We start from the raw sequence: 27,952 nt of genomic DNA, 5'->3' as shown, positions 1-27,952 counted from the left end.
AAAAATCAGAAACAGGAAACTTCAGACCATGTCGTCATGATGTCATCACGTTGGGAGAGGAAATCAAATCCTCCTCCCCCCCCCAAAAAAACCTTGTGAGGAGAATAATTCTCTAGTATTCATATAGTGTTACTATGTTTCACGTACATGGAGTCTGCATGTACATCACTGAACAACAGTGGATTAATACACGTTAAAGTGAGTTAGAGCTAGATACCTGGAGAGAATACATCATATACTTTGAAGAAAGACATTTCTGAGGAAGAGAGAAAGATGATTGAATCTTCATATTTCAGTCGGTCCAGTCTCCAAAACGTTTCTCCATCAGAGGGGAGTTTTTTTGGTTTTTCTGTTGTAAAAGTCAGCGATTTAAATGGCATCTCGCAGAGACACAAAATACCACGATGGAGGAAGGAGTGAGAGAGTTATCTACAAGGAAAGAAAACAGAAAAACCGTCGGACAGGTCTGGAGCGGTCTACTCTGTTCAGAAAGTCTAGGCGGAGGCGAACTCAAGTCAGGACTAGCCCTCTCCTCTCCGTCCCACGCCAAACTGTCCTGTCGTCTCCCTCTCCCTTCACACCATACCCACCACCATCGTCATTAACCAACCAACCCCCTCTGTTGTCTGAAGGTGGAAGGTCAGGTCACTTGGTAAAGGCGGCCACCACGGCCCACAACAACTCATTGGCGTTGGTCTTCGTGCTCTCCCCCTCTGGCTCCAGGTCCAAGAGCTGCCGTACTCTCTTCATGGCCAGGTCATACTGGTCGTCCAGCAGAGGGGAAAAGGCATTCTCCAGGACATCAGACGAGTGGGCCAGGAAGATGAGGGCGAGCAGCCGCTTGTCCATGCGGTGCGGGTCGTTGACCCATTTCTCCAACACGGCCTCTTGAACCCTCTTGACGAGACGTTGTTTGATGTTGTCGTTGGTGAGCGGGTGAGTGGTCATGTCGAAGAGGAGGAAGTTCTGTTTCTCCGTGGTCAGCACGCCCTTTTCCACCAGGTTCTTGGCTAGACGCTCCCTCACGTTCCTCAGCTGGTAGTGTAGCTTCAGAGGGTTCCACGTCTCACCTACAGGGAGGAGAGAACAGAGGTGTTAAGACCTACAGGGAGGAGGAGAGAACAGAGGTGTTAAGACCTACAGGGAGGAGGAGAGAACAGAGGTGTTAAGACCTACAGGGAGGAGGAGAGAACAGAGGTGTTAAGACCTACAGGGAGGAGGAGAGAACAGAGGTGTTAAGACCTACAGGGAGGAGGAGAGAACAGAGGTGTTAAGACCTACAGGGAGGAGGAGAGAACAGAGGTGTTAAGACCTACAGGGAGGAGGAGAGAACAGAGGTGTTAAGACCTACAGGGAGGAGGAGAGAACAGAGGTGTTAAGACCTACAGGGAGGAGGAGAGAACAGAGGTGTTAAGACCTACAGGGAGGAGGAGAGAACAGAGGTGTTAAGACCTACAGGGAGGAGGAGAGAACAGAGGTGTTAAGACCTACAGGGAGGAGGAGAGAACAGAGGTGTTAAGACCTACAGGGAGGAGGAGAGAACAGAGGTGTTAAGACCTACAGGGAGGAGGAGAGAACAGAGGTGTTAAGACCTACAGGGAGGAGGAGAGAACAGAGGTGTTAAGACCTACAGGGAGGAGGAGAGAACAGAGGTGTTAAGACCTACAGGGAGGAGGAGAGAACAGAGGTGTTAAGACCTACAGGGAGGAGGAGAGAACAGAGGTGTTAAGACCTACAGGGAGGAGGAGAGAACAGAGGTGTTAAGACCTACAGGGAGGAGGAGAGAACAGAGGTGTTAAGACCTACAGGGAGGAGGAGAGAACAGAGGTGTTAAGACCTACAGGGAGGAGGAGAGAACAGAGGTGTTAAGACCTACAGGGAGGAGGAGAGAACAGAGGTGTTAAGACCTACAGGGAGGAGGAGAGAACAGAGGTGTTAAGACCTACAGGGAGGAGGAGAGAACAGAGGTGTTAAGACCTACAGGGAGGAGGAGAGAACAGAGGTGTTAAGACCTACAGGGAGGAGGAGAGAACAGAGGTGTTAAGACCTACAGGGAGGAGGAGAGAACAGAGGTGTTAAGACCTACAGGGAGGAGGAGAGAACAGAGGTGTTAAGACCTACAGGGAGGAGGAGAGAACAGAGGTGTTAAGACCTACAGGGAGGAGGAGAGAACAGAGGTGTTAAGACCTACAGGGAGGAGGAGAGAACAGAGGTGTTAAGACCTACAGGGAGGAGGAGAGACCAGAGGTGTTAAGACCTACAGGGAGGAGGAGAGAACAGAGGTGTTAAGACCTACAGGGAGGAGGAGAGAACAGAGGTGTTAAGACCTACAGGGAGGAGGAGAGAACAGAGGTGTTAAGACCTACAGGGAGGAGGAGAGAACAGAGGTGTTAAGACCTACAGGGAGGAGGAGAGAACAGAGGTGTTAAGACCTACAGGGAGGAGGAGAGAACAGAGGTGTTAAGACCTACAGGGAGGGGAGAACAGAGGTGTTAAGACCTACAGGGAGGGGAGAACAGAGGTGTTAAGACCTACAGGGAGGGAGAACAGAGGTGTTAAGACCTACAGGGAGGAGGAGAGAACAGAGGTGTTAAGACCTACAGGGAGGAGGAGAGAACAGAGGTGTTAAGACCTACAGGGAGGAGAGAACAGAGGTGTTAAGACCACCAGGGGAGGGAGAACAGAGGTGTTAAGACCTACAGGGAGGAGGAGAGAACAGAGGTGTTAAGACCTACAGGGAGGAGGAGAGAACAGAGGTGTTAAGACCTACAGGGAGGAGGAGAGAACAGAGGTGTTAAGACCTACAGGGAGGAGGAGAGAACAGAGGTGTTAAGACCTACAGGGAGGAGGAGAGAACAGAGGTGTTAAGACCTACAGGGAGGAGGAGAGAACAGAGGTGTTAAGACCTACAGGGAGGAGGAGAGAACAGAGGTGTTAAGACCTACAGGGAGGAGGAGAGAACAGAGGTGTTAAGACCTACAGGGAGGAGGAGAGAACAGAGGTGTTAAGACCTACAGGGAGGAGGAGAGAACAGAGGTGTTAAGACCTACAGGGAGGAGGAGAGAACAGAGGTGTTAAGACCTACAGGGAGGAGGAGAGAACAGAGGTGTTAAGACCTACAGGGAGGAGGAGAGAACAGAGGTGTTAAGACCTACAGGGAGGAGGAGAGAACAGAGGTGTTAAGACCTACAGGGAGGAGGAGAGAACAGAGGTGTTAAGACCTACAGGGAGGAGGAGAGAACAGAGGTGTTAAGACCTACAGGGAGGAGGAGAGAACAGAGGTGTTAAGACCTACAGGGGGGAGAGAACAGAGGTGTTAAGACCTACAGGGAGGAGAGAACAGAGGTGTTAAGACCTACAGGGAGGAGAGAACAGAGGTGTTAAGACCTACAGGGAGGAGAGAACAGAGGTGTTAAGACCACCAGGGGAGGGAGAACAGAGGTGTTAAGACCACCAGGGGAGGGAGAACAGAGGTGTTAAGACCTACAGGGGAGGAGAGAACAGAGGTGTTAAGACCTACAGGGAGGAGGAGAGACAGAGGTGTTAAGACCTACAGGGAGGAGAGAGAACAGAGGTGTTAAGACCTACAGGGAGGAGGAGAGAACAGAGGTGTTAAGACCTACAGGGAGGAGGAGAGAACAGAGGTGTTAAGACCTACAGGGGAGGGAGAACAGAGGTGTTAAGACCACCAGGGGAGGGAGAACAGAGGTGTTAAGACCACCAGGGGAGGGAGAACAGAGGTGTTAAGACCTACAGGGAGGAGAGAACAGAGGTGTTAAGACCTACAGGGGAAGGGGAGAACAGAGGTGTTAAGACCACCAGGGAGGAGAGAACAGAGGTGTTAAGACCTACAGGGGAGGAGAGAACAGAGGTGTTAAGACCTACAGGGAGGAGAGAACAGAGGTGTTAAGACCTACAGGGGAGGGAGAACAGAGGTGTTAAGACCTACAGGGAGGAGAGAACAGAGGTGTTAAGACCTACAGGGGAGGGGGAGAACAGAGGTGTTAAGACCTACAGGGGAAGGGGAGAACAGAGGTGTTAAGACCTACAGGGGAGGGAGAACAGAGGTGTTAAGACCTACAGGGAGGAGAGAACAGAGGTGTTAAGACCTACAGGGGAGGGAGAACAGAGGTGTTAAGACCTACAGGGGGGAGAAGAGCGTGGTGTTAAGCTTGACGCAGAGTTAAAACCGCAAAGCAGCATTGTCGATGTAACATATGTCCACAACTCGATAACAGCCAAATAAAAAGGCCTGGGGGAGAGAGTAGTTATTCCATTGTATTGCCTTTTGGTTTATCTCATTCGTTGTCTTATTTTTATTGTAAAATGTATTGTTTGGGCTGGAAAGGCTACGAGGCAAGTGTGCCAAACAAGTGAGAATACATTTCTAATCAAATCAATCAAACTGAGAACTTGGAAGTTCTTGGGCAGCTTGGCTCAGACGATGGTTACAACAGTAGCAAGGCCACGCAATGTGGGCTTCGGGTGTTTGCTATGACTACGAGTCGGGTCGTTTTCACAGGAATTCTAAACAACAGAAATACAGCCACAACATCAGATGTACAAGTTGTGCAAATCAAACAACAACAACAACAAAAAGGTAGCCATAAACATTAGTTTAAATCTAAAATGAAAAAAATTAAATAAAAACAGAATATAGCCTACTATCACAACTAGGCCTATACCAATCCAAGGGTGTGGAAATGCTGAACTCAGGCGTGGGTCTGGACTCAGCCTCACGGTTGAGTGATCGCACTACATTTTTGTCAAACAGTAGAGCTGGCCTGGTAACATATATATATATATTTTTTTTTAAACATGACGTTTCAGATGTCAAATCCCTTGTTTGGTTGAGCTGATTTTCTCCTGTGTTTTTCAACAACCTAGACACTTTGATCCTCTTTTTGGTGGTTGGCCTGGGTGTCTCTCCCACCCCCCCCCAACCTTCTCCAGAGGCATTTATACGCCCTTTGGACCTCAGAGACGCCAGCCAATAGAGTACCACTTCCTCCTGAGGTCTCACGGCAACAAAGCCTGTCCGTCTGGGCTAATTATTTAAATCAATACGATGTAAAAGACGCTCTGTCCCGTGTCATCTTTATAGTAAGCGTACTTGGGACTATGATCGGTGGCGTGATGAGAGTATAAAATAACTATCTTCAAAGTAATGACTTGGGGACGTCGGTTGTGAGATGAAAGCTTATTTTAGGAATAATACATTTCACCAATTTAGAGATTTTATAAAACAATAAAATAATGTTGATAGCGAAAGCCAGGATAAATCACTTGTCACTTGTACATAAAAAAAAAAACGAGAACGTAGCAGTTAACTTCCTGTCGCAAGGCATTCTGGTACTTAAAAGTCAACAGCGTAATCCAATACTAACCAATACAACAGAAATGTGTACATAGTTCTCAATCTCCTTAACATGAATTCTAATACAATTACTCTTGTACATATGTAAATAACGAGAAAGAAAATATATTTAGATACAGCTCAATGAATTAACTGTAAACATTAACTCTGTAACCCATTAAAAGTTACAACAAAGAGAAGATATAAATAATGATACATTTTTTGGCTGAGACCACTCTGTTAACAGTAAATCTCTGTTTGGTGGCTGGCCTGGCTGAGACCACTCTGTTAGTAGTAAACCTCTGTTTGGTGGCTGAGACCACTCTGTTAGTAGTAAACCTCTGTTTGGGGGCTGAGACCACTCTGTTAGTAGTAAACCTCTGTTTGGTGGCCGAGACCACTCTGTTAGTAGGAACCCTCTGTTTGGTGGCTGAGACCACTCTGTTAGTAGTAAACCCTGTTTGGTGGCTGAGACCACTCTGTTAGTAGTAAACCTCTGTTTGGTGGCTGAGACCACTCTGTTAGTAGTAAACCCTGTTTGGTGGCTGAGACCACTCTGTTAGTAGTAAACCCTGTTTGGTGGCCGAGACCACTCTGTTAGTAGTAAACCCTGTTTGGTGGCTGGCCTGGCTGAGACCACTCTGTTAGTAGTAAACCTCTGTTTGGTGGCTGAGACCACTCTGTTAGTAGTAAACCTCTGTTTGGTGGCTGAGACCACTCTGTTAGTAGTAAACCTCTGTTTGGTGGCTGAGACCACTCTGTTAGTAGTAAACCCTGTTTGGTGGCTGGCCTGGCTGAGACCACTCTGTTAGTAGTAAACCTCTGTTTGGTGGCTGAGACCACTCTGTTAGTAGTAAACCTCTGTTTGGTGGCTGAGACCACTCTGTTAGTAGTAAACCTCTGTTTGGTGGCTGAGACCACTCTGTTAGTAGTAAACCTCTGTTTGGGGGCTGAGACCACTCTGTTAGTAGTAAACCTCTGTTTGGTGGCTGAGACCACTCTGTTAGTAGTAAACCTCTGTTTGGTGGCTGAGACCACTCTGTTAGTAGTAAACCTCTGTTTGGTGGCTGAGACCACTCTGTTAGTAGTAAACCTCTGTTTGGTGGCTGAGACCACTCTGTTAGTAGTAAACCTCTGTTTGGGGGCCGAGACCACTCTGTTAGTAGTAAACCTCTGTTTGGGGGCCGAGACCACTCTGTTAGTAGTAAACCTCTGTTTGGGGGCCGAGACCACTCTGTTAGTAGTAAACCTCTGTTTGGTGGCCGAGACCACTCTGTTAGTAGTAAACCTCTGTTTGGTGGCCGAGACCACTCTGTTAGTAGTAAACCTCTGTTTGGTGGCTGAGACCACTCTGTTAGTAGTAAACCTCTGTTTGGTGGCTGAGACCACTCTGTTAGTAGTAAACCTCTGTTTGGTGGCTGAGACCACTCTGTTAGTAGTAAACCTCTGTTTGGTGGCTGAGACCACTCTGTTAGTAGTAAACCTCTGTTTGGTGGCTGAGACCACTCTGTTAGTAGTAAACCTCTGTTTGGTGGCTGAGACCACTCTGTTAGTAGTAAACCTCTGTTTGGTGGCTGAGACCACTCTGTTAGTAGTAAACCTCTGTTTGGTGGCTGGCCTGGCTGAGGCTGGCCTGGCTGGCTGGCCACTCTGTTAGTAGTGGCTGAGACCACTCTGTTAGTAGTAAACCTCTGTTTGGTGGCTGAGACCACTCTGTTAGTAGTAAACCTCTGTTTGGGGGCCGAGACCACTCTGTTAGTAGTAAACCTCTGTTTGGTGGCTGAGACCACTCTGTTAGTAGTAAACCTCTGTTTGGGGGCCGAGACCACTCTGTTAGTAGTAAACCTCTGTTTGGTGGCTGAGACCACTCTGTTAGTAGTAAACCTCTGTTTGGTGGCTGAGACCACTCTGTTAGTAGTAAACCTCTAACACACTCACCGCTGAGCAGCTCGATCCAGCTCTGCACCGTCTCTGGGGGCTGTGTCTCCTTCACGTGTTTGAGAGCCTCGTCCAATAGCACGTCCCCTGTCGGAGCATCTGACTTACAGATCACCTAGGAGACAATAGAACCACACAGTCAGGATCAGAATCCAGCTAGGGTCTGGGCTACATACAGTCAGAATCCAGCTAGGGTATAGGCTACATACAGTCAGAATCCAACTAGGGTCTGGGCTACATACAGTCAGAATCCAACTAGGGTCTGGGCTACATACAGTCAGAATCCAGCTAGGGTATAGGCTACATACAGTCAGAATCCAACTAGGGTCTGGGCTACATACAGTCAGAATCCAACTAGGGTCTGGGCTACATACAGTCAGAATCCAACTAGGGTATAGGCTACATACAGTCAGAATCCAACTAGGGTATAGGCTACATACAGTCAGAATCCAGCTAGGGTCTGGGCTACATACAGTCAGAATCAGAATCCAGCTAGGGTCTGGGCTACATACAGTCAGAATCCAACTAGGGTATAGGTTACACACAGTCAGAATCCAACTAGGGTATAGGCTACATACAGTCAGAATCCAACTAGGGTATAGGTTACACACAGTCAGAATCCAACTAGGGTATAGGCTAAATACAGTCAGAATCCAACTAGGGTATAGGTTACACACAGTCAGAATCCAACTAGGGTATAGGCTACATACAGTCAGAATCAGAATCCAACTAGGGTATAGGCTACATACAGTCAGAATCAGAATCCAACTAGGGTATAGGCTACATACAGTCAGAATCCAACTAGGGTATAGGCTACATACAGTCAGAATCCAACTAGGGTATAGGCTACATACAATCAGAATCCAACTAGGGTATAGGCTACATACAGTCAGAATCAGAATCCAACTAGGGTATAGGCTACATACAGTCAGAATCCAACTAGGGTATAGGCTACATACAGTCAGAATCCAACTAGGGTATAGGCTACATACAGTCAGAATCAGAATCCAGCTAGGGTATAGGCTACACACAGTCAGAATCCAGCTAGGGTATAGGCTACACACAGTCAGAATCCAACTAGGGTATAGGCTACATACAGTCAGAATCAGAATCCAACTAGGGTATAGGCTACACACAGTCAGAATCCAACTAGGGTATAGGCTACACACAGTCAGAATCCAACTAGGGTATAGGCTACACACAGTCAGAATCAGAATCCAACTAGGGTATAGGCTACACACAGTCAGAATCCAACTAGGGTATAGGCTACATACAGTCAGAACCCAACTACGGTATAGGCTACATACAGTCAGAATCCAACTAGGGTATAGGCTACATACAGTCAGAATCAGAATCCAACTAGGGTATAGGCTACATACAGTCAGAATCAGAATCCAGCTAGGGTATAGGCTACATACAGTCAGAATCCAGCTAGGGTATAGGTTACACACAGTCAGAATCCAACTAGGGTATAGGCTACATACAGTCAGAATCCAACTAGGGTATAGGCTACATACAGTCAGAATCAGAATCCAACTAGGGTATAGGCTACATACAGTCAGAATCAGAATCCAACTAGGGTATAGGCTACATACAGTCAGAATCCAACTAGGGTATAGGCTACATACAGTCAGAATCCAACTAGGGTATAGGCTACATACAGTCAGAATCCAACTAGGGTATAGGCTACATACAGTCAGAATCCAGCTAGGGTATAGGCTACATACAGTCAGAATCCAACTAGGGTATAGGCTACATACAGTCAGAATCCAACTAGGGTATAGGCTACACACAGTCAGAATCCAGCTAGGGTATAGGCTACATACAGTCAGAATCAGAATCCAACTAGGGTATAGGCTACATAGTCAGAATCCAGCTAGGGTATAGGCTACATACAGTCAGAATCCAACTGGAGTATAGGCTACATACAGTCAGAATCAGAATCCAACTAGGGTATAGGCTACATACAGTCAGAATCAGAATCCAACTAGGGTATAGGCTACATACAGTCAGAATCAGAATCCAGCTAGGGTATAGGCTACACAGTCAGAATCCAACTCGGGTATAGGCTACATACAGTCAGAATCAGAATCCAACTAGGGTAGAGGCTACATACAGTCAGAATCCAACTAGGGTATAGGCTACATACAGTCAGAATCCAACTAGGGTATAGGCTACATACAGTCAGATTCCAACTAGGGTATAGGCTACATACAGTCAGAATCCAACTAGAGTATAGGCTACATACAGTCAGAATCCAACTAGGGTATAGGCTACATACAGTCAGAATCCAACTAGGGTAGAGGCTACATACAGTCAGAATCCAACTAGGGTATAGACTACATACAGTCAGAATCCAACTAGGGTATAGGCTACATACAGTCAGAATCCAACTAGGGTAGAGGCTACATACAGTCAGAATCCAACTAGGGTATAGACTACATACAGTCAGAATCCAACTAGGGTAGAGGCTACATATAGTCAGAATCAGAATCCAACTAGGGTATAGGTTATATACAGTCAGAATCCAACTAGGGTATAGACTACATACAGTCAGAATCAGAATCCAACTAGGGTATAGGTTATATACAGTCAGAATCCAACTAGGGTATAGGCTACATACAGTCAGAATCCAACTAGGGTATAGGCTACATACAGTCAGAATCCAACTAGGGTATAGGCTACACACAGTCAGAATCCAACTAGGGTATAGGCTACATACAGTCAGAATCCAACTAGGGTATAGGCTACATACAGTCAGAATCCAACTAGGGTAGAGGCTACATACAGTCAGAATCCAACTAGGGTATAGACTACATACAGTCAGAATCCAACTAGGGTATAGGCTACATACAGTCAGAATCCAACTAGGGTAGAGGCTACATACAGTCAGAATCCAACTAGGGTATAGACTACATACAGTCAGAATCCAACTAGGGTAGAGGCTACATACAGTCAGAATCAGAATCCAACTAGGGTATAGGTTATATACAGTCAGAATCCAACTAGGGTATAGACTACATACAGTCAGAATCAGAATCCAACTAGGGTATAGGTTATATACAGTCAGAATCCAACTAGGGTATAGACTACATACAGTCAGAATCAGAATCCAACTAGGGTATAGGCTACATACAAACACAGTCAGAATCAGAACACAACGATACTGCCATGTAATGGCTTCCAGATCACCTGCAGACAACTTAATGTGTCTAAAATGTTCCATTGGAAATGTGTCTTCTGCTCTGCTCTCAACCCAACACCACACATTGGAGGAGCACATTTTGGGGGTTAAGTGCCTTGCTCAAGGGCACAATGGTAGGAGATATAGCCTTACCTGGGGGGGCTCTCTACACGGAGTAAACTGGCTTGAATTTGTTTGGGGGGGGAGAATTCACAGCCAGTGTTGCCTACAATTATTTGGTGAGATCCACTATGGGCGCCTTGATTTGTTGCTCGATGACATTTTGCATTGATGTCACAGCACCATATGTGCCTTGCTGCGGCATAGCTGCGGTCCCTGACCTAGCGTTTTCAACCCCCTAATCCTGCCACACACACCCTCCTATGCCCATGTGTGCGCCATTGACGTGACTTCTCATCTCACGTGGGAAAACGTCCCACATCCGCGTAGTCGTGGCTACTGTTCCGTTTGTTGCGACTTGGCTACCTGCTAAACCTTTCGTATTTAAAAAAAAAAAAAAAAACTTTTAATAACCGTTTAAATCAAAACTATGCATTTAACACATTAACCAACGTTGTAGTTTTTTCCCCCCTCGCTTTATTTTTTCATTCAACGTTTTCACCCCGACGCTTTAGTACCTGGCTACCAAGAGATCAACTCAGACAACGCTCTCTACAGTACTAATAAAGGGAAAGTCCTTATTTCCAGCGTGTGAGTGTGACTCCATTTGTTGGCTAGTACATGCTGTAACTATATGTTTTGTATCCCCCACAACTACAGACACTGGAGATACGCCCGACACAGCTCTGAGAGGCTACACCAAAACCCTAAAACACACAGCCGGGTCGGTGCGTAGCGAAGGAACACCCGGCGACCTGCCACTGACAACCGACCCAGCCATCACCCGCACCCCGCCCTGCGTTTCTCTCTTGCTCTCCATATTCAACGAGAGACGGATAACAACACCGTTGTGTGAGGCGCTGGTAGGGGTGTCCGCGGCGCTGGTAGGGGTGTCCGCGGCGCAGGTAGGGGTGTCCGCGGCGCTGGTAGGGGTGTCCGCGGCGCTGGTAGGGGTGTCCGCGGCGCTGGTAGGGGTGTCCGCGGCGCTGGTAGGGGTGTCCGCGGCGCTGGTAGGGGTGTTCGCGGCGCTGGTAGGGGTGTCCGCGGCGCTGGTAGGGGTGTCCGCGGGCGCTGGTAGGGGTGTCCGCGGCGCTGGTAGGGGTGTCCGCGGCCATGGAGGGCGCATCTAAGTCCCCTTGGACTGTCAGTGTTCAGCAGTGAAAACTCCTTTGAATCTGCAGGAGACTGGGGTGCTATTAAGTGTATAATCTGCGATATGTTTATAGTTGTCACGGGAAAAGGGCCGATGGATACTCTCATTTGTAAAAATAAAATAAATATTATTACTCTTCATGAAGCAATAAAACATTTGACCAAGTCATTTTGAATTCCTTAAAGTGTGGGAGAGGTGACAAGATTGTCTATCAACAATGACAAGCCACCGGGGTCTGATAACTTGGATGGAAAATGACTGGAGGATAATAGCGGACAGTAAAGCCCCCTTCATTGGCTCAAATAGCCAACCAATCAGCCTGTTACCAACCCTTTGTAGAATTTTGGGAAAAATGGTGTTTGACCAGATACAATGCTATTTCACAGTAACCACATTGACAGCAGACTTTCAGCTTATAGGGAAGGACACTCAACAAGCCCTTACACAAAATGACTGCTGATTGGCGGAGAGAAATTGCTTCTTCTATGTAAAATGTTGTTGATTAGTACAATAAAATAATATGTTCTCCTAGCAATTGCCAATAAAATAAGTCTTAAATTAAATGGGATTGTCATCTGTAGCCCCACGAAATCAGTTAAATTAAGCTGAATAACGCCATACATGCACACACTCCTATTGAATAATATGCATTCACCTGTATTGTAAATAGAACTGGGTTACATCTTGATTAACCATTCAAGTTAATTATTACCATTATATTGTTTTGTAGTTAGATTGTTTTTTTTATACCAAAGTTAAATTCATAGCATGATTGTTTAATTGATTAAATGAATGCATTTTTTTGGCTGTTTCTCCCCGCCAAAATTGGACATCAAATTTTTTCAGATGCAATGATACTGAACTCAAAGATGCCCAACGATTAAACAGAGCAGTAGCCGAGTTTCTGTGACTTTGGCTAATACACATTTTTTGTTTGTTTTGGTGTCGTGAAACTAAACCTGGTATTGGTATTGAATAAAAAAGATGCTGGTATGGTAACAACACTAGAGCCCATGCACCAGAACCAGAGACATTTACATTTCTATTTAGGCTACTGGTAAAGTTGTCAATCAACTGTAAACAGAGCATAACGTGGTTTTATTTCCTTACCTCATCCAGCATAATGTGGCTTTATTTCCTTACCTCATCCAGCATAACGTGGTTTTATTTCCTTACCTCATCCAGCATAATGTGGCTTTATTTCCTTACCTCGTCCAGCATAATGTGGTTTTATTTCCTTACCTCGTCCAGCATAATGTGGTTTTATTTCCTTACCTCGTCCAGCATAATGTGGTTTTATTTCCTTACCTCATCCAGCATAATGTGGCAGCATAATGTGGTTTTATTTCCTTACCTCATCCAGCATAATGTGGATTTATTTCCTTACCTCATCCAGCATAACGTGGCTTTATTTCCTTACCTCGTCCAGCATAATGTGGTTTTATTTCCTTACCTCATCCAGCATAATGTGGCAGCATAATGTGGTTTTATTTCCTTACCTCATCCAGCATAACGTGGTTTTATTTCCTTACCTCATCCAGCATAACGTGGTTTTATTTCCTTACCTCATCCAGCATAATGTGGTTTTATTTCCTTACCTCATCCAGCATAACGTGGTTTTATTTCCTTACCTCATCCAGCATAACGTGGTTTTATTTCCTTACCTCATCCAGCATAACGTGGTTTTATTTCCTTACCTCATCCAGCATAATGTGGTTTTATTTCCTTACCTCATCCAGCATAACGTGGTTTTATTTCCTTACCTCATCCAGCATAACGTGGTTTTATTTCCTTACCTCATCCAGCATAACGTGGTTTTATTTTGTTTGCGCAACACAGGAGTGTTGTAAATGTCATGTAATCCGACTATAGATGAGGATGTGCAACACCTCGCTGGCAACACACACATCGATCATTGGTTAGTGAACATACACAGTCACAAACAGAGCAGCCGGTTGGTCAGGATTCCCTACCTTCCTGGCGAGCAGGCTTTTCCTCCTCATGCCACAGGCCTCCAGCTGCAGTCGTCCTCTGATGGCCAGCTCTATGAGCATACAGCCGCGCAGCCCCGACGAGATGCAGTCGTTCCAGAACGACGTGTAGCCCTGAGAGAGAAGGACAGGGATGAGCGTGTGTGTGTGTGTGGGCATGTGTACGTGTGTGAGAGCATACAAGCCACAGAGCCCTGATGAACGATGTGTAACCCACAGAGAGAGAACAGAACGTAGTCATTACACTGTAGAACTGGGCGATCGGGGCAAAAACATCCACATCAAGATAGACTGAATTATCCTAACGATAAATAGAACGATATGTATCTAACATTAATGTGCACCGCTTAGAATACTTTTGAATATTACCATACCATTAGAACTACTATTTGGAATGTTGTAAATATTAAAAGTTGTACTGTTAGCAATATTGGCAGACGTTTAATTTCAAACTTCATATTTCTCTAGTAGCTACTTCCCCTGATTATCGACATCAGTAACAATGTCCTTGATAAATTGTTGGCACGGTCACGGTTTAGCAGCCTGGGCTCTACTTCACTAGCTACATACATTCACTAGCTACATACATTCACTAGCTACATACATTCACCAGCTACATACATTCACCAGCTACATACATTCACCAGCTACATACATTCACCAGCTACATACATGCATGCACCAGCTACATACATGCATGCACCAGCTACATACATGCATGCACCAGCTACATACATGCATGCACCAGCTACATACATGCATGCACCAGCTACATACATGCATGCACCAGCTACATACATGCATGCACCAGCTACATACATGCATGCACCAGCTACATGCATGCACCAGCTACATGCATGCACCAGCTACATGCATGCACCAGCTACATGCATGCACCAGCTACATGCATGCACCAGCTACATACATGCACCAGCTACATACATGCACCAGCTACATACATGCACCAGCTACATGCACCAGCTATATTCTGGAGGAGGACCTGTAGCCCTGTCGCAAAGACAAGAGGACAGGGAGCACAGTCACTACACGGTTGGTTCAATTAGTGTCCCCCTTTCCTGATCCGAACATTTACGAGTAGGCCTGTGTACCGTATTCAGGGTTATTAGGGTTGGGCTGGTTTTTAAATACTACTGAAACAATTTCTTAGTTTTTCCTATACATTGTAATATTTGTAGCTACTTTTTAAGTGAAGGAGATTGCGTTCTTCATTTCACCGATCACATCATGAAGCCTACTGTCGCTCTCCAGAACAGTTGAGCCAGTCACGTGTTTTTGTTTGTAAATAAACGGGAGAAAGAGGAAGCGGGGTAAGTCCAGCTGTGTATTGACAGGTGTCGGGTTTTATATTGAATGTGATTTTTTTTGTTTTGTTTCAACAGACTGATCAGGGACATAGCAAATATAGTTGTTTTTCTTCACAGAAAATACATAAGCGCAACACATTCGGACAGAAAATTGATTCATTTTTCATCAGATGACAACTGAAGCGCAACACTATTTGGCTGGTAGCCACACAAGTAGTCTAAATGATCTTACAATGGAGAAGAAAAAAAAGCAAGGTATTTTTTGTTGTTGCAGAAACTAGGTATAGTCATAATATTTATGTTTATCATGGAAAGAATGTAGCCAGCTACATTTCCTGGAAGTTTATCTTCCATTTTACCAAAGAAGACTGGTTACACCAAAGAAAATAGTCAAAAAGTAGCTACACATTAGTCAAAACGCTGTCTGCCGATAGAATGTCTGTTCCTGAATTCTCATCCGGGTGGAGAAGTGCAACCGAATCACAAAAATGTGTCTGATGCAGAGCAGAAATGACATTAAAAGAAGCATTTTATATCTGCGTTTATAAAAACGCAGGAAGACATTTCTTATGCGTTTTCTTTTTTTTCTCCCCTGCATGAAAGAAAATGCTGAATTCTGTGTTAACCAGCAAGTTAAACTTAGGGGTTGCGTTATCTAAGTGGATGAATGAATAAGGTGACAGGAGATCATATTGTGTTAGCTTTCTGTTGTGTTTGAGAAGTCAAAGCCCTTTGGATGAGTTGTCTTTGCGTTTTTGCTTCTCTTGTGTTCTCGGCCCGTCTGCCACATCTTCTCCGAGCAGAGCAGGCAGGGTCCGATGCCATAGCGACTCCAGACTCCACACAGACACAAGCTGCTCTAGAGCCAGTACATTAGCACAGTACAATTAGCACAATGTCTCTCGTAAATATACAAACTCACCAAAAATGACATTCGGAAGCTCGTATATATATACAGTTGATGTCGGAAGTTTACATACACCTTAGCCAAATACATTTAAACTCTGTTTTTCACAATTCCTGACATTAAATCCTAGTAAAAAGTCCCTGTCTTAGGTCAGTTAGGATCACCATTTTATTTTAAGAATGTAAAATGTCAGAATAATAGTAGAGAATGATTTATTTCAGCTTTTATTTATCACATTCCCAGTGGATCAGAAGTTAACACACTCAATTAGTATTTGGTAGCACTGCCTTTAAAATTGTTTAACTTGGGTCAAACGTTTTGGGTAGCCTTCCACAAGCTTTCCACAATAAGAAGGGTGAATTGGCCCATTCCTCCTGACAGAGCTGGTGTAACTGAGTCAGGTTTTTAGGCCTCCTTGCTCACACACGCTTTTTCAGTTCTGCCACAAATTTTCTATAGGATTAAGGTCAGGGCTTTGTGATGGCTACTGCAATACCTTGACTGTGTTGTCCTGAAGCCATTTTGCTACAACTTTGGAAGTATGCTTGGGGTCCTTGTCCATTTGGAAGACCCATTTGCGACCAAGCTTTAACTTCCTGACTGATGTCTTGAGATGTTGCTTCAATATGTCCACATAATTTTCCTACCTCGTGATGCCATCTATTTTGTGAAGTGCACCAGTCCCTCCTGCAGCAAAGCACCCCCACAACATGATGCTGCCACCCCCGTGCTTCACGGTTGGGATGGTGTTCTTCTGCTTGCAAGCCTCCCCCTTTTTCCTCCAAACATAACAATGGTTATTATCGCCAAACAGTTTTATTTTTGTTTCATCAGACCAGAGGACGTTTTTCCAAATAGTACGCTCTTTGTCCCCATGTGCAGTTGCAAACCGTAGTCTGGCTTTTTTATGGCGGTTTTGGAGCAGTGGCTTCTTCCTTGCTGAGTGGCCTTTCAGGTTACGTCGATATAGGACTCGTTTTACTGTGGATATAGATACTCTGTACCTGTTTCCTCCAGCATCTTCACAAGGTCCTTTGCTGTTGTTCTGGGACTGATTTGCACTTTTCGCACCAAAGTATGTTCATCTCTAGGAGACAGAACGCGTCTCCTTCCTGAGCGGTATGAGTTTGAAGGTAGGCCTTGAAATACATCCACAGGTACACCTCCAATTGACTCAAATGATGTCAATTAGCCTATCAGAAGCTTCTAAAGCCATGACATTATTTTCTGGAATTATCCAAGCTGTTTAAAGGCACAGTCAACTTAGTGTATGTAAACTTCTGACTCACTGGAATTATGATACAGTGAATTATAAGTGAAATAATCTGTCTGTAAACAATTGTTGGAAAAATTACTTGTGTCATGCACAAAGTAGATGTCCCAACGGACTTGCCAAAACTATAGTTTGTTAACAAGAAATGTGTGGAGTGGTTGAAAAACGAGTTTTAATGACTCCAACCTAAGTGTATGTAAACTTCTGACTTCAACTGTATATATATAAACTCAGCAGTCTTTCAAAGATAATTCGTAAAAATCCAAATAACTTCACAGATCTTCATTGTAAAGGTTTAAACACTGTTTCCCATACTTGTTCAATGAACCATAAACAATTAATGAACATGCACCTGTGGAATGGTTGTTAAGACACTAACAACTTACAGACGGTAGGCAATTAAGGTCACAGTTATGAAAACTTACTTTCTACTGACTCTGGAAAAACACCAAAAGAAAGATGCCCAGGGTCCCTGCTCATCTGCGTGAACGTGCCTTAGGCATGCTGCAAGGAGACATGAGGACTGCAGATGTGGCCAGGGCAATCAACTGCAATGTCTATACTGTGAGACGCCTAAGACAGAGCTACAGGGAGACAGGAGGGGCAGCTGATCATCCTTGCCAGCAGCATACCACACAGCATCCCACTGCTGGCTTGCTTCTGAAGCTAAGCAGGGTTGGTCCTGGTCGGTCCCTGGATGGGAGACCAGATGCTGCTGGAAGTTGTGTTGGAGGGCCAGTAGGAGGCACTCTTTCCTCTGGTCTAAAAAATATCCCAATGCCCCAGGGCAGTGATTGGGGACACTGCCCTGTGTAGGGGGATGTTAAACGGGTGTCCTAACTCTGAGGTCATTGAAGATCCCATGGCACTTATCGTAACAGTAGGGGTGTTAACCCCGGTGTCGTGGCTAAATTCCCAATATGTCCTTCATACCATCACGGTCACCTAATCATCCCCAGCTTACAATTGGCTCATTCACCTCCCTCCTCTCCCCTGTAACTATTCCCCAGGTCGTTGCTGTAAATGAGAATGTGTTCTCAGTCAACTTACCTGGTAAAACAACGTTGCCTATGGGCACAAACCCACTGTCGCTGGACCAGACAGGACTGGCAAAAACTGACGAGTTGCGGTTTTGTCTCACCAGGGGTGATGGTCGGATTCGCGTTTATTGTCGAAGGAATGAGCGTTACACCGAGGCCTGTACTCTGGAGCGGGATCGATTTGGAGGTGGAGGGTCCGTCATGGTCTGGGGCAGTGTGTCACAGCATCATCGGACTGAGCTTGTTGTCATTGCAGGCAATATCAACGCTGTGTGTTACAGGGAAGACATCCTCCTCCCTCATGTGGTACCCTTCCTGCAGGCTCATCCTGACATGACCCTCCAGCATGACAATGCCACCAGCCATACTGCTCGTTCTGTGCGTGATTTCCTGCAAGACAGGAATGTCAGTGTTCTGCCTTGGCCAGCAAAGAGCCCGGATCTCAATCCCATTGAGGTCGCACGTCTGGGACCTGTTGGATCAGAGGGTGAGGGCTAGGGCCATTCCCCCCAGAAATGTCTGGGAACTTGCAGGTGCCTTGGTGGAAGAGTGGGGCAACATCTCACAGCAAGAACTGGCAAATCTGGTGCAGTCCATGAGGAGGAGATGCACTGCTGTACTTAATGCAGCTGGTGGCCACACCAGATACTGACTGTTACTTTTGATTTTGACCCCCCCTTTGTTCAGGGACACATTATTCCATTTCTGTTAGTCACATGTCTGTGAAACTTGTTCAGTTTGTCTCAGTTGCTGAAAATAAACACAGTTGACAGTGAGAGGACGTTTCTTTTTTTGATGAGTTTATTTATATATAAATAAAATTATGAGATGGATTGCCTATCTTCGCTATTTTTTTTGTTGGTGCTCATTAGCATATTTAGCTAACAGCCTCTATGGAAATTCGCTATTACTTGTGCTAATTTTGTTAGCATTCTGGTAATAGACACCCATTGGCCTTTATTTTTGTTTACAATTGTTTTTATTGGGTAAAAAAGAGCAATACAAACCATCAAAAAACATTACACTGGGCCTCCAGAGTGGCGCAGCAGTCTAAGGCACTGCATCACAGTGCAAGAGACCCGGTTAAGGGAGTGGGTGTTAAGACGGGCGGTTTGGCGGGTCATGTTTCGGAGGACGCCTGACTCGACATTCGCCTTCTGAGCACGTTGGGGAGTTGCAAATTGGGGGGGAAAAAACCATTCTACTTTCCCCCCTTTTTTTAAACTCCCACCCCAGCTATCCCAAACATTCAAAAGTTTGGGGTCACTTAGAAATGTCCTTGTTTTTGAAAGAAAAGCACTTTTTTGGCCCATTAAAATAACATCAAATTGATCAGAAATACAGTGTAGACATTGTTAATGTTGTAAATGACTATTGTGGCTGGAAACGGCTGATTTTTAATGGATTATCTAGATAGGCCCATTCTCAGCAACCATCACTCCTGTGTTCCAATGGCACGTTGTGTTAGATAATCCAAGTTTATAATTTTCAAAGGCTAATTGATCATTAGAAAGCCCTTTTGCAATTATGTTAGCACAGCTGAAATCTGTTGTTCTGATTAAAGAAGCAATAAAACTGGCCTTCTTTAGACTAGTTGAGTATCTGGAGCATCAGCGGGTTCGATTACAGGCTCAAAATGGCCAGAAACAAAGAACTTTCTTCTGAAACTCGTCAGTCTATTCTTGTTCTGAGAAATGAAGGCTATTCCATGCAAGAAATTGCCAAGAAACTGAAAATCTCTTACAGCGCTGTGTAGTACTCCCTTCACAGAACAGAGCAAACTGGTTCTAACCAGAATAGAATGAGGAGTGGGAGGCCCCGGTGCACAACTGAGCAAGAGGACAAGTACATTAGAGTGTCTAGTTTGAGAAATAGACACCTCACAAGTCCTCAACTGGCAGCTTCATTAAATAGTACCCGCAAAACACCAGTCTCAACGTCAACAGTGAAAAGGTGACTCCGGGATGCTGGCCTTCTATCAATGACCCAAGCCCAGCCCAATTTAATCCCTACCATTGTGTCGCTGAGTTGTACATTCTACCAGGGGTGCTGGAAGACACAATGTAAGTAACCTGATGTATGTCCCTCTAACTGCTCTGAATACCTCTGCTGATCCTTCAGCTATTGTATGCAGTAATCCCATGTCTATGAACCAGAGTTATACTGTTATGACTGAGGCGTTGTACCCTAGCAGGAAGTCCACTGTGTGCAGCTCACCCTGCACTAATATAAATAACATGAGAATATCTTCCTCTGCTAAGCTTCCCAGTAAAGCAATGAAAACAATCAAGCATCACAGAAAAGTGCTAAAAATAGCCCACATCAACATATGTAACTTAAAAAATGAGGTTAATGAAGTCAATAACTTGCTGGTAACAGATGACATTAATCTCTGAAACTCACTTAGATAATACCTTTGATGATACAGTGGTAGCAATACATGGTTATAAGATCTACAGAAAATACAGAAATGCCAAAGGTGGAGGTGTGGCTGTTTATATTCAGAACCACATTCCTGTAGAGATTAGAGAGGATCTCATGTTCAATACTGTTGAAGTAATATGGCTACAGGTTCATCTGCCTCACCTAAAGCCCATTCTGGTGGGCAGCTGCTATAGACCACCAAGTGCTAACAGTCAGTACCTGGATAATATGTGTGAAATACATGATAATGTTTGTGATATCAATAGAGAAGTATATTTTCTGGGTTATTTAAATATTGACAGGCTTTCATCAAGCTGCCCACTCAAGAGAAAGCTTCAAACTGTAACTAGCGCCTGCAACCTGGTTCAGGTTATCAGTCAACCTACCAGGGTATTTACAAACAGCACAGGAATGAAATCATCAACATGTATTGATCACATCTTTACTAATGCTGCAGAAATGTGCTTTAAATCAGTATCCAGATCCATCAGATGTAGTGATCACAATATAGCAGCCATATCTAATAAAACCAAAGACTGGGCCTAATATAGTGTATAAGAGGTCATACAATACGTTTTGTAGTGATTCATATGTTGTTGATGTAAAGAATATTTGCTGGTCTGTGGTGTAATGAGGAGCAACCAGACGCTACACTTGACACATTTATGAAAATGCTTATTCCAGTTACTAATAAGCATGCACCCATTGAGACAATGACTAAAAACTGTTAAATCTCTGTGGATTGATGAGGAATTGAAAGATCGTATGGTTGAGAGGGATGAGGCAAAATAAATGGCAAATAAGTCTGGCAGCAGCAACTGATTGGCAAAAGTACTGCAAATTAAGAAATCATGTGACTAAACTGAATAAAAAGAAGAAACTACACTATGAAACAGATAAAATGACAAAGAATGAGAGCAAAAAGCTTAAAATGACATTTATGGGGAAAAAGGCAACTCCGCTCCATCATTCATTGAACCAGATGGGTCAATCATCACAAAACCCACTGATATTACCAATGAATTCTGGAGATAGATAAGATAGATTACACAGATCCACAAAGAATTTGAAAACAAATCCAATTTTGATAAACTCCCATATCTACTGGGAGAAATTCCACAGTGTGCCATCACAGCAGCAAGATTTGTGACCTGTTGCCACAAGAAAAGGGCAACAAGTGAAGAACAAACACCATTGTAAATACAACCCATATTTATGCTTATTTATTTTAACTTGTGTGCTTTAACCATTTGTACATTGTTACAACACTGTATATATATAATATAACATTTGTAATGTCTTTATTGTTTTGAAACTTCTGTATGTGTAATGTTTACTGTTAATTTGTATTGTTTATTTCACTTTTGTATAATATCTACCTCACTTGCTTTGGCAATGTTAACACATGTTTCCCATGCCAATAAAGCCCCTTGAATTGAATTGAAATTGAATTGATAGATAGATAGATAGATAGATAGATAGATAGATAGCATCCACATATAGTGACATATGATTGGATGATTTAATCGGTATAGGAGAAGAAATTCCATTCTGTCTCAGATGTTGGGATAAAGGATCTAGCGACAGAATGAACAACGTTGGGGGTAGGCCGCCTTCGCGTCTACATCCCCAAAGAAAAGGGGATGGGACCTCTGAGAGTATGGCGTCACTAGACACCATAGCAACAGGGTTAGCATATGAAACACACAAACCATATCGATAACATTCTTTCCCAAACAAAATTTCTCCATGTACTGCCATTCAAGCCTGTCAAAATCCTTCTCAGCATCTATAAAATCAAATCAAATTTTATTGGTCACATACACATGGTTAACAGATGTTAATGCGAGTGTAGCGAAATGCTTGTGCTTCTAATTCTGACCATGCAGTAATATCTAACAATTAATTTAACCAAACAATTTCACAACTACCTTATACACACAAGTGTAAAGGAATGAATAAGAATGTACATTAAATGTAATATATGAACGAGCAATGGCCGAACGGCATAGGCAAGATGCAGTAGATGGTATAGAGTACAGTATATACATATGAGATGAGTAATGTAGGGTATATAAACATAAAGTGGCATAGTTTAAAGTTGCTAGTGATACATGTATTACATAAAGATGGCAAGATGCAGTAGATGGTATAGAGTACAGTATATACATACGAGATGAGTAATGTAGGGTATGTGAACTTCAAACTGCACACTGTAAACTGCTGTGTTTAATGCATTACATTCACTTATCATCTATTATGCATTCAATCGACGGACATTGTCAGGTGCCCCCCCTTGTGTAGTAAGCCGGTAATACCGTAAATCTCAGGATCAGAGAAGAACGGTATGACTATATGAAACATCTGAATGAATACAGTCCAACCCTGTTTTAGGAACCAAACAAGTTTTGGTTTACCGTCATCAGAACTCTGCTTGAGAGAAATGTTCATCCTACAACACATTCTTAGCCAGCTATTTCCTGTCTGAGAAGTCCTTCAGCGCTATGCCATTAACTGGTTCAACAGGCCTCATATCCATAACACAGAAGATGCTATTTCCTGTGTGAGAAGTCCTTCAGCGCTATCTGACAGGTTCTCATATCCATCCATTTTACTGAACCAGGAGAATAATTCTACACACCGTAGATTTACGGATGATTTCTGCTCGTTTCCCCCCGACAGCCACATGGTTTCAATTCAACATCAAACTAGGGAACCCATCGGGCTTGGCTTGGGGCGGAACTCAGGGAAACCCTGCATCAACATCATCTAAAGACTACTCTGTCATTAAAGGAAAAACAAGATGGGCCTACACCGCCACCAATACCCAGCAAAGACAGCTGGTTACCATTCCCTCCCCCTGTGTAGGGGCCTGGAGAATCCAGGGGGGGGGGGGGGGGGAGGTCTGAATGGAGAAAGGAGAGAGGGCTATGGAGTTGATCAGAGCAGAGAGCTGTACCTCACTACTGCTTATTCACTGATGAATGAGGCCCTTTAAAACACAGTCATTTAGACTATGAGTGTTTTAAATACGGTTGTAATGCTCTCCAATGCCGGGGGCTGAGTGAAAAGGTTTGGGAAGCCCTGTGTTAGACTAGTGGACTGTGTTCATCTCATGTTAGACTAGTGGACTGTGTTCATCTCCTGTTAGACTAGTGGACTGTGTTCATCTCCTGTTAGACTAGTGGGACTGTGTTCATCTCCTGTTAGACTAGTGGGACTGTGTTCATCTCCTGTTAGACTAGTGGACTGTGTTCATCTCCTGTTAGACTAGTGGACTGTGTTCATCTCCTGTTAGACTAGTGGACTGTGTTCATCTCCTGTTAGACTAGTGGGACTGTGTTCATCTCCTGTTAGACTAGTGGGACTGTGTTCATCTCCTGTTAGACTAGTGGGACTGTGTTCATCTCCTGTTAGACTAGTGGACTGTGTTCATCTCCTGTTAGACTAGTGGACTGTGTTCATCTCCTGTTAGACTAGTGGACTGTGTTCATCTCCTGTTAGACTAGTGGGACTGTGTTCATCTCCTGTTAGACTAGTGGGACTGTGTTCATCTCCTGTTAGACTAGTGGACTGTGTTCATCTCCTGTTAGACTAGTGGGACTGTGTTCATCTCCTGTTAGACTAGTGGACTGTGTTCATCTCCTGTTAGACTAGTGGACTGTGTTCATCTCCTGTTAGACTAGTGGGACTGTGTTCATCTCCTGTTAGACTAGTGGGACTGTGTTCATCTCCTGTTAGACTAGTGGACTGTGTTCATCTCCTGTTAGACTAGTGGACTGTGTTCATCTCCTGTTAGACTAGTGGACTGTGTTCATCTCCTGTTAGACTAGTGGACTGTGTTCATCTCATGTTAGACTAGTGGACTGTGTTCATCTCATGTTAGACTAGTGGACTGTGTTCATCTCCTGTTAGACTAGTGGACTGTGTTCATCTCCTGTTAGACTAGTGGACTGTGTTCATCTCATGTTAGACTAGTGGACTGTGTTCATCTCCTGTTAGACTAGTGGGCTGTGTTCATCTCCTGTTAGACTAGTGGGACTGTGTTCATCTCATGTTAGACTAGTGGACTGTGTTCATCTCCTGTTAGACTAGTGGGACTGTGTTCATCTCCTGTTAGACTAGTGGGACTGTGTTCATCTCCTGTTAGACTAGTGGACTGTGTTCATCTCATGTTAGACTAGTGGACTGTGTTCATCTCAACACACCTAGTTAAGGAAACATGAGTCCCACCACACCAGTACTTCACTGTTGGGATGAGACCTGCATCCAAAGCTGTTGGCAATGGACTGTCACCTCTCAATGCATTGAGCCTCCGGTTCAAATCTTTACTGTGCTCTACTGCAGTGTGTGGGCTCAGCTGCAATCAGAGACACAATCATATGATAGTTGCTGAATAAGACATGTTTCCTGGTATAGGACGGAGTTCAGCGCAGCATGGGAGAGGGTTGTGTAACTTTTAAAATATGCATTACGGCACTTCTCTTTCACAGCAGAGCCGCCTCAGCAAGTTACAGTGAGAGGTGTCACTCATTTCTGCCACACTGGATTTATTATATTCAGATGGAAATACTTTTGCTCCAGTGAATCTCATACCCAAAGCATCAAGCCTGAAGCATTTCCAGGACTAAAATATATGCTCGATGGAGAATCTCCACTGAAAGTATTTCTTAGACCCGGACTTTAGAAGCCATGGAAACTTGGAAGTAATGAGAAACATATCCTGACTAAAACAATGACAACTGGAGACCGGAATAAGCATTCCAATTAGAGCAAGATGGGCAACTTTGATGGGGGTGGGGGCCACAAAACAAATCATTAGTCATCATGGGGGGGCTCACATGTCTGCATATCCATACCCACACATGTAGTCAGAGCCAGCCCTAAGAAGAACCTCCTCAACTGCCCAAGGACCCGGTTAGAAGAACCTCCTCAACTGCCCAAGGACCCGGTTAGAAGAACCTCCTCAACTGCCCAAGGACCCGGTTAGAAGAACCTCCTCAACTGCCCAAGGACCCGGTTAGAAGAACCTCCTCAACTGCCCAAGGACCCGGTTAGAAGAACCTCCTCAACTGCCCAAGGACCCGGTTAGAAGAACCTCCTCAACTGCCCAAGGACCCGGTTAGAAGAACCTCCTCAACTGCCCAAGGACCCGGTTAGAAGAACCTCCTCAACTGCCCAAGGACCCGGTTAGAAGAACCTCCTCAACTGCCCAAGGACCCGGTTAGAAGAACCTCCTCAACTGCCCAAGGACCCGGTTAGAAGAACCTCCTAATTTCAGGCTATTACACGATGATGCTGATAAGCTGTGGGCTCCGATTGCAAATGTATCGAAGCACTTCATCACCAGTAAGTGGCAAGCACTTGTTTGTATCTAACTAGCTATGTGTATTGCATAAAGATGTTGCATAAAGATGTAGTGAGATGTAGCTATCTAAATAACAGCTATAATATTCTTCTGCATTTGGATATTTATGCAAACCCGGAGATTCCACCAAGTAGATGTAGATATCGCCATAGGCTACTTTGAGCCATTTGGTAGGGTTGTCTGCACAGCTGGTCTCCAGGAAGTTGAAAGAACATACATATATATATAAGCCAACAACAAATCAACGTTTCTAAACACCTAGAACGTTCAATGGTGGTGAAAAGACGAAGTAGTAACGAGACATATCCAAGACTAGCGAATTAGATCGAGATTAACTTCTCTCGCTAGCCTGCTAACTAACGTCAGTTTACTGGCAAAAAAAAAGAAAAGCTAGGGGGTAAACAAACAGTGACGTAGATATGGCGCGACAGTTTTACTATATTCACTGTCAATGTCAGCAGGTCGAGTAACAGAATTAAGTATCATGCAAATAAGTTATTGTTGTGACAGCCATGTGTCTTTATAACGACACTTGAGGCTGTTGAAAACGTTCATAGAAACAATAGTAGTTTGCTTAGGATGCCGCCAAAAATTTGGGTAATTACACGGGTAATTACATGGGAGTACTCTATTGCTGTACCTTACTCGGGGGCGTGGAAAAAATAAGCCATGCCTCGCCGTGTGTATCTTTAAAAAGGTATCAAGTTAACATCTACGTTAATTTTTTTTATTATCGCTAATATTAAATGAAAGTTCCTTATGCTTCCAAAACCTTGATCATCAAGGTCTCTTTTTGGCACTAAACTACCTAGTTTAAACCTTGTCAATGTAGCCAGCAAGTCAATGTAAACCTAACTAGCTAACTAAATAGGTAAGTAGTCAGCTGTGCAGTTAACTAGTTAGCATTAACTAGCAATAATTATGTTTACAAAATGTAACTAGTTAACGTTAGCTATCGCCTGTTAGTATATGTTATTTTGACGTCTTTGAATAACGTTACCTAACCAGCTAAATATGGTTTTAGTTACAAAATAAATACACATACCTCGCGGTCCTTCAATCCCAAGAGTAGTACTTCTTCCATCAACGTGAGTCGAGTTTCTTTGGAGTCTCCCTTCTCTTGCTCCTCTTGTTCTTCCCCGCGGCGGGGCTCGAAGTCTTCATCCCCGGACCCTCTGTCCTTGTCGGCGGCAGCCGTACGAGAGGCCTCGGTCCGTCTCTGCACTAGGCCAGAGCTCCGCTGTGTCAGGGAAGTCATGTCTACAAGTTCCAACAGCAACGACGAAAACCACCCAGCTCGCCTCGGCCTCTCACTACCCCGGCCGTGATTTTAAAACCACTTTAATTTGCCCGATACATACAGCTACGGACTCCCAATTATTGTTTTTTATCTCTGGTAATGACAACTATACGTCAACCAATGTAGCGACATATAAGCAGTGTTTCCCTCAGCCTCCACTCTCCCCGTCCGCTGGTAGTTTATCCAATATGGCGGTGAGCGATGACGAGAACAGTGGATGTGGCACTTGAGTTGAGCTAGTTGGCGCGTCCCACAGGTAAAGACAGGGGAGGAGAAAAGTAGATGTCAATAACAGGGGACAGATTCCCATTTGGCTGACGACAGTCATTGGGTGACTTTCTCCAAAGTGCTAATTTTGTGATGAAATAAAGTCAAATATTTGAACGTTTTCAGGTATGATGTCCCTACTCCCTAGGTCAACCTACAGGTATGCCCCGGCCTAGCGCAACATATATGGGGAGTATACACTGAGTACACAAAACATTAGGAACACTTGCTCTTTCCATGACAGACTAATCAGGTGAATGCGATGATCCCTTCTTCTTCGTGACTGGGTTGGCCCGATCGCATCCA

General features: G+C 44.3%; 1 protein-coding gene across 1 annotated transcript; it reads right to left on the bottom strand.

The window, feature by feature from the left end:
- Nucleotides 1-335: 335 nt before the first annotated feature.
- On the bottom strand, nucleotides 336-27,591 carry LOC139544889 (Golgi phosphoprotein 3-like). The gene is made up of 4 exons (XM_071352059.1): nucleotides 27,125-27,591; nucleotides 13,725-13,856; nucleotides 7,295-7,409; nucleotides 336-1,070 (listed from the first exon to the last, which is right to left on the bottom strand). Exons 1-4 carry the CDS (start codon nucleotides 27,335-27,337, stop codon nucleotides 646-648), a joined length of 885 nt encoding a protein of 294 aa, XP_071208160.1. The 5' UTR covers nucleotides 27,338-27,591; the 3' UTR covers nucleotides 336-645.
- Between the last annotated feature and the right edge of the window lie 361 nt (nucleotides 27,592-27,952).

The sequence above is a fragment of the Salvelinus alpinus genome, chromosome 19, assembly GCF_045679555.1.
Source record: "Salvelinus alpinus chromosome 19, SLU_Salpinus.1, whole genome shotgun sequence".
NCBI classification, from domain to species: Eukaryota; Metazoa; Chordata; class Actinopteri; order Salmoniformes; family Salmonidae; genus Salvelinus; species Salvelinus alpinus.
Note: the sequence above shows the minus strand (reverse complement) of the source record. Positions and strands in the feature narration are given on the sequence as shown.

What these genes read in the sequence shown, in the direction of transcription:
- LOC139544889 (XM_071352059.1), bottom strand. Translation starts at nt 27,337, where the DNA reads ATGACTTCCCTGACACAGCGGAGCTCTGGCCTAGTGCAGAGACGGACC. An exon ending in TGGGATTGAAGGACCGCGAG is followed by an intron (nt 13,857 to 27,124) that starts GTATGTGTATTT and finishes CTTCTCTCTCAG; the next exon opens with GGCTACACGTCGTTCTGGAA. An exon ending in CTGGATCGAGCTGCTCAGCG is followed by an intron (nt 1,071 to 7,294) that starts GTGAGTGTGTTA and finishes TCCTCCCTGTAG; the next exon opens with GTGAGACGTGGAACCCTCTG.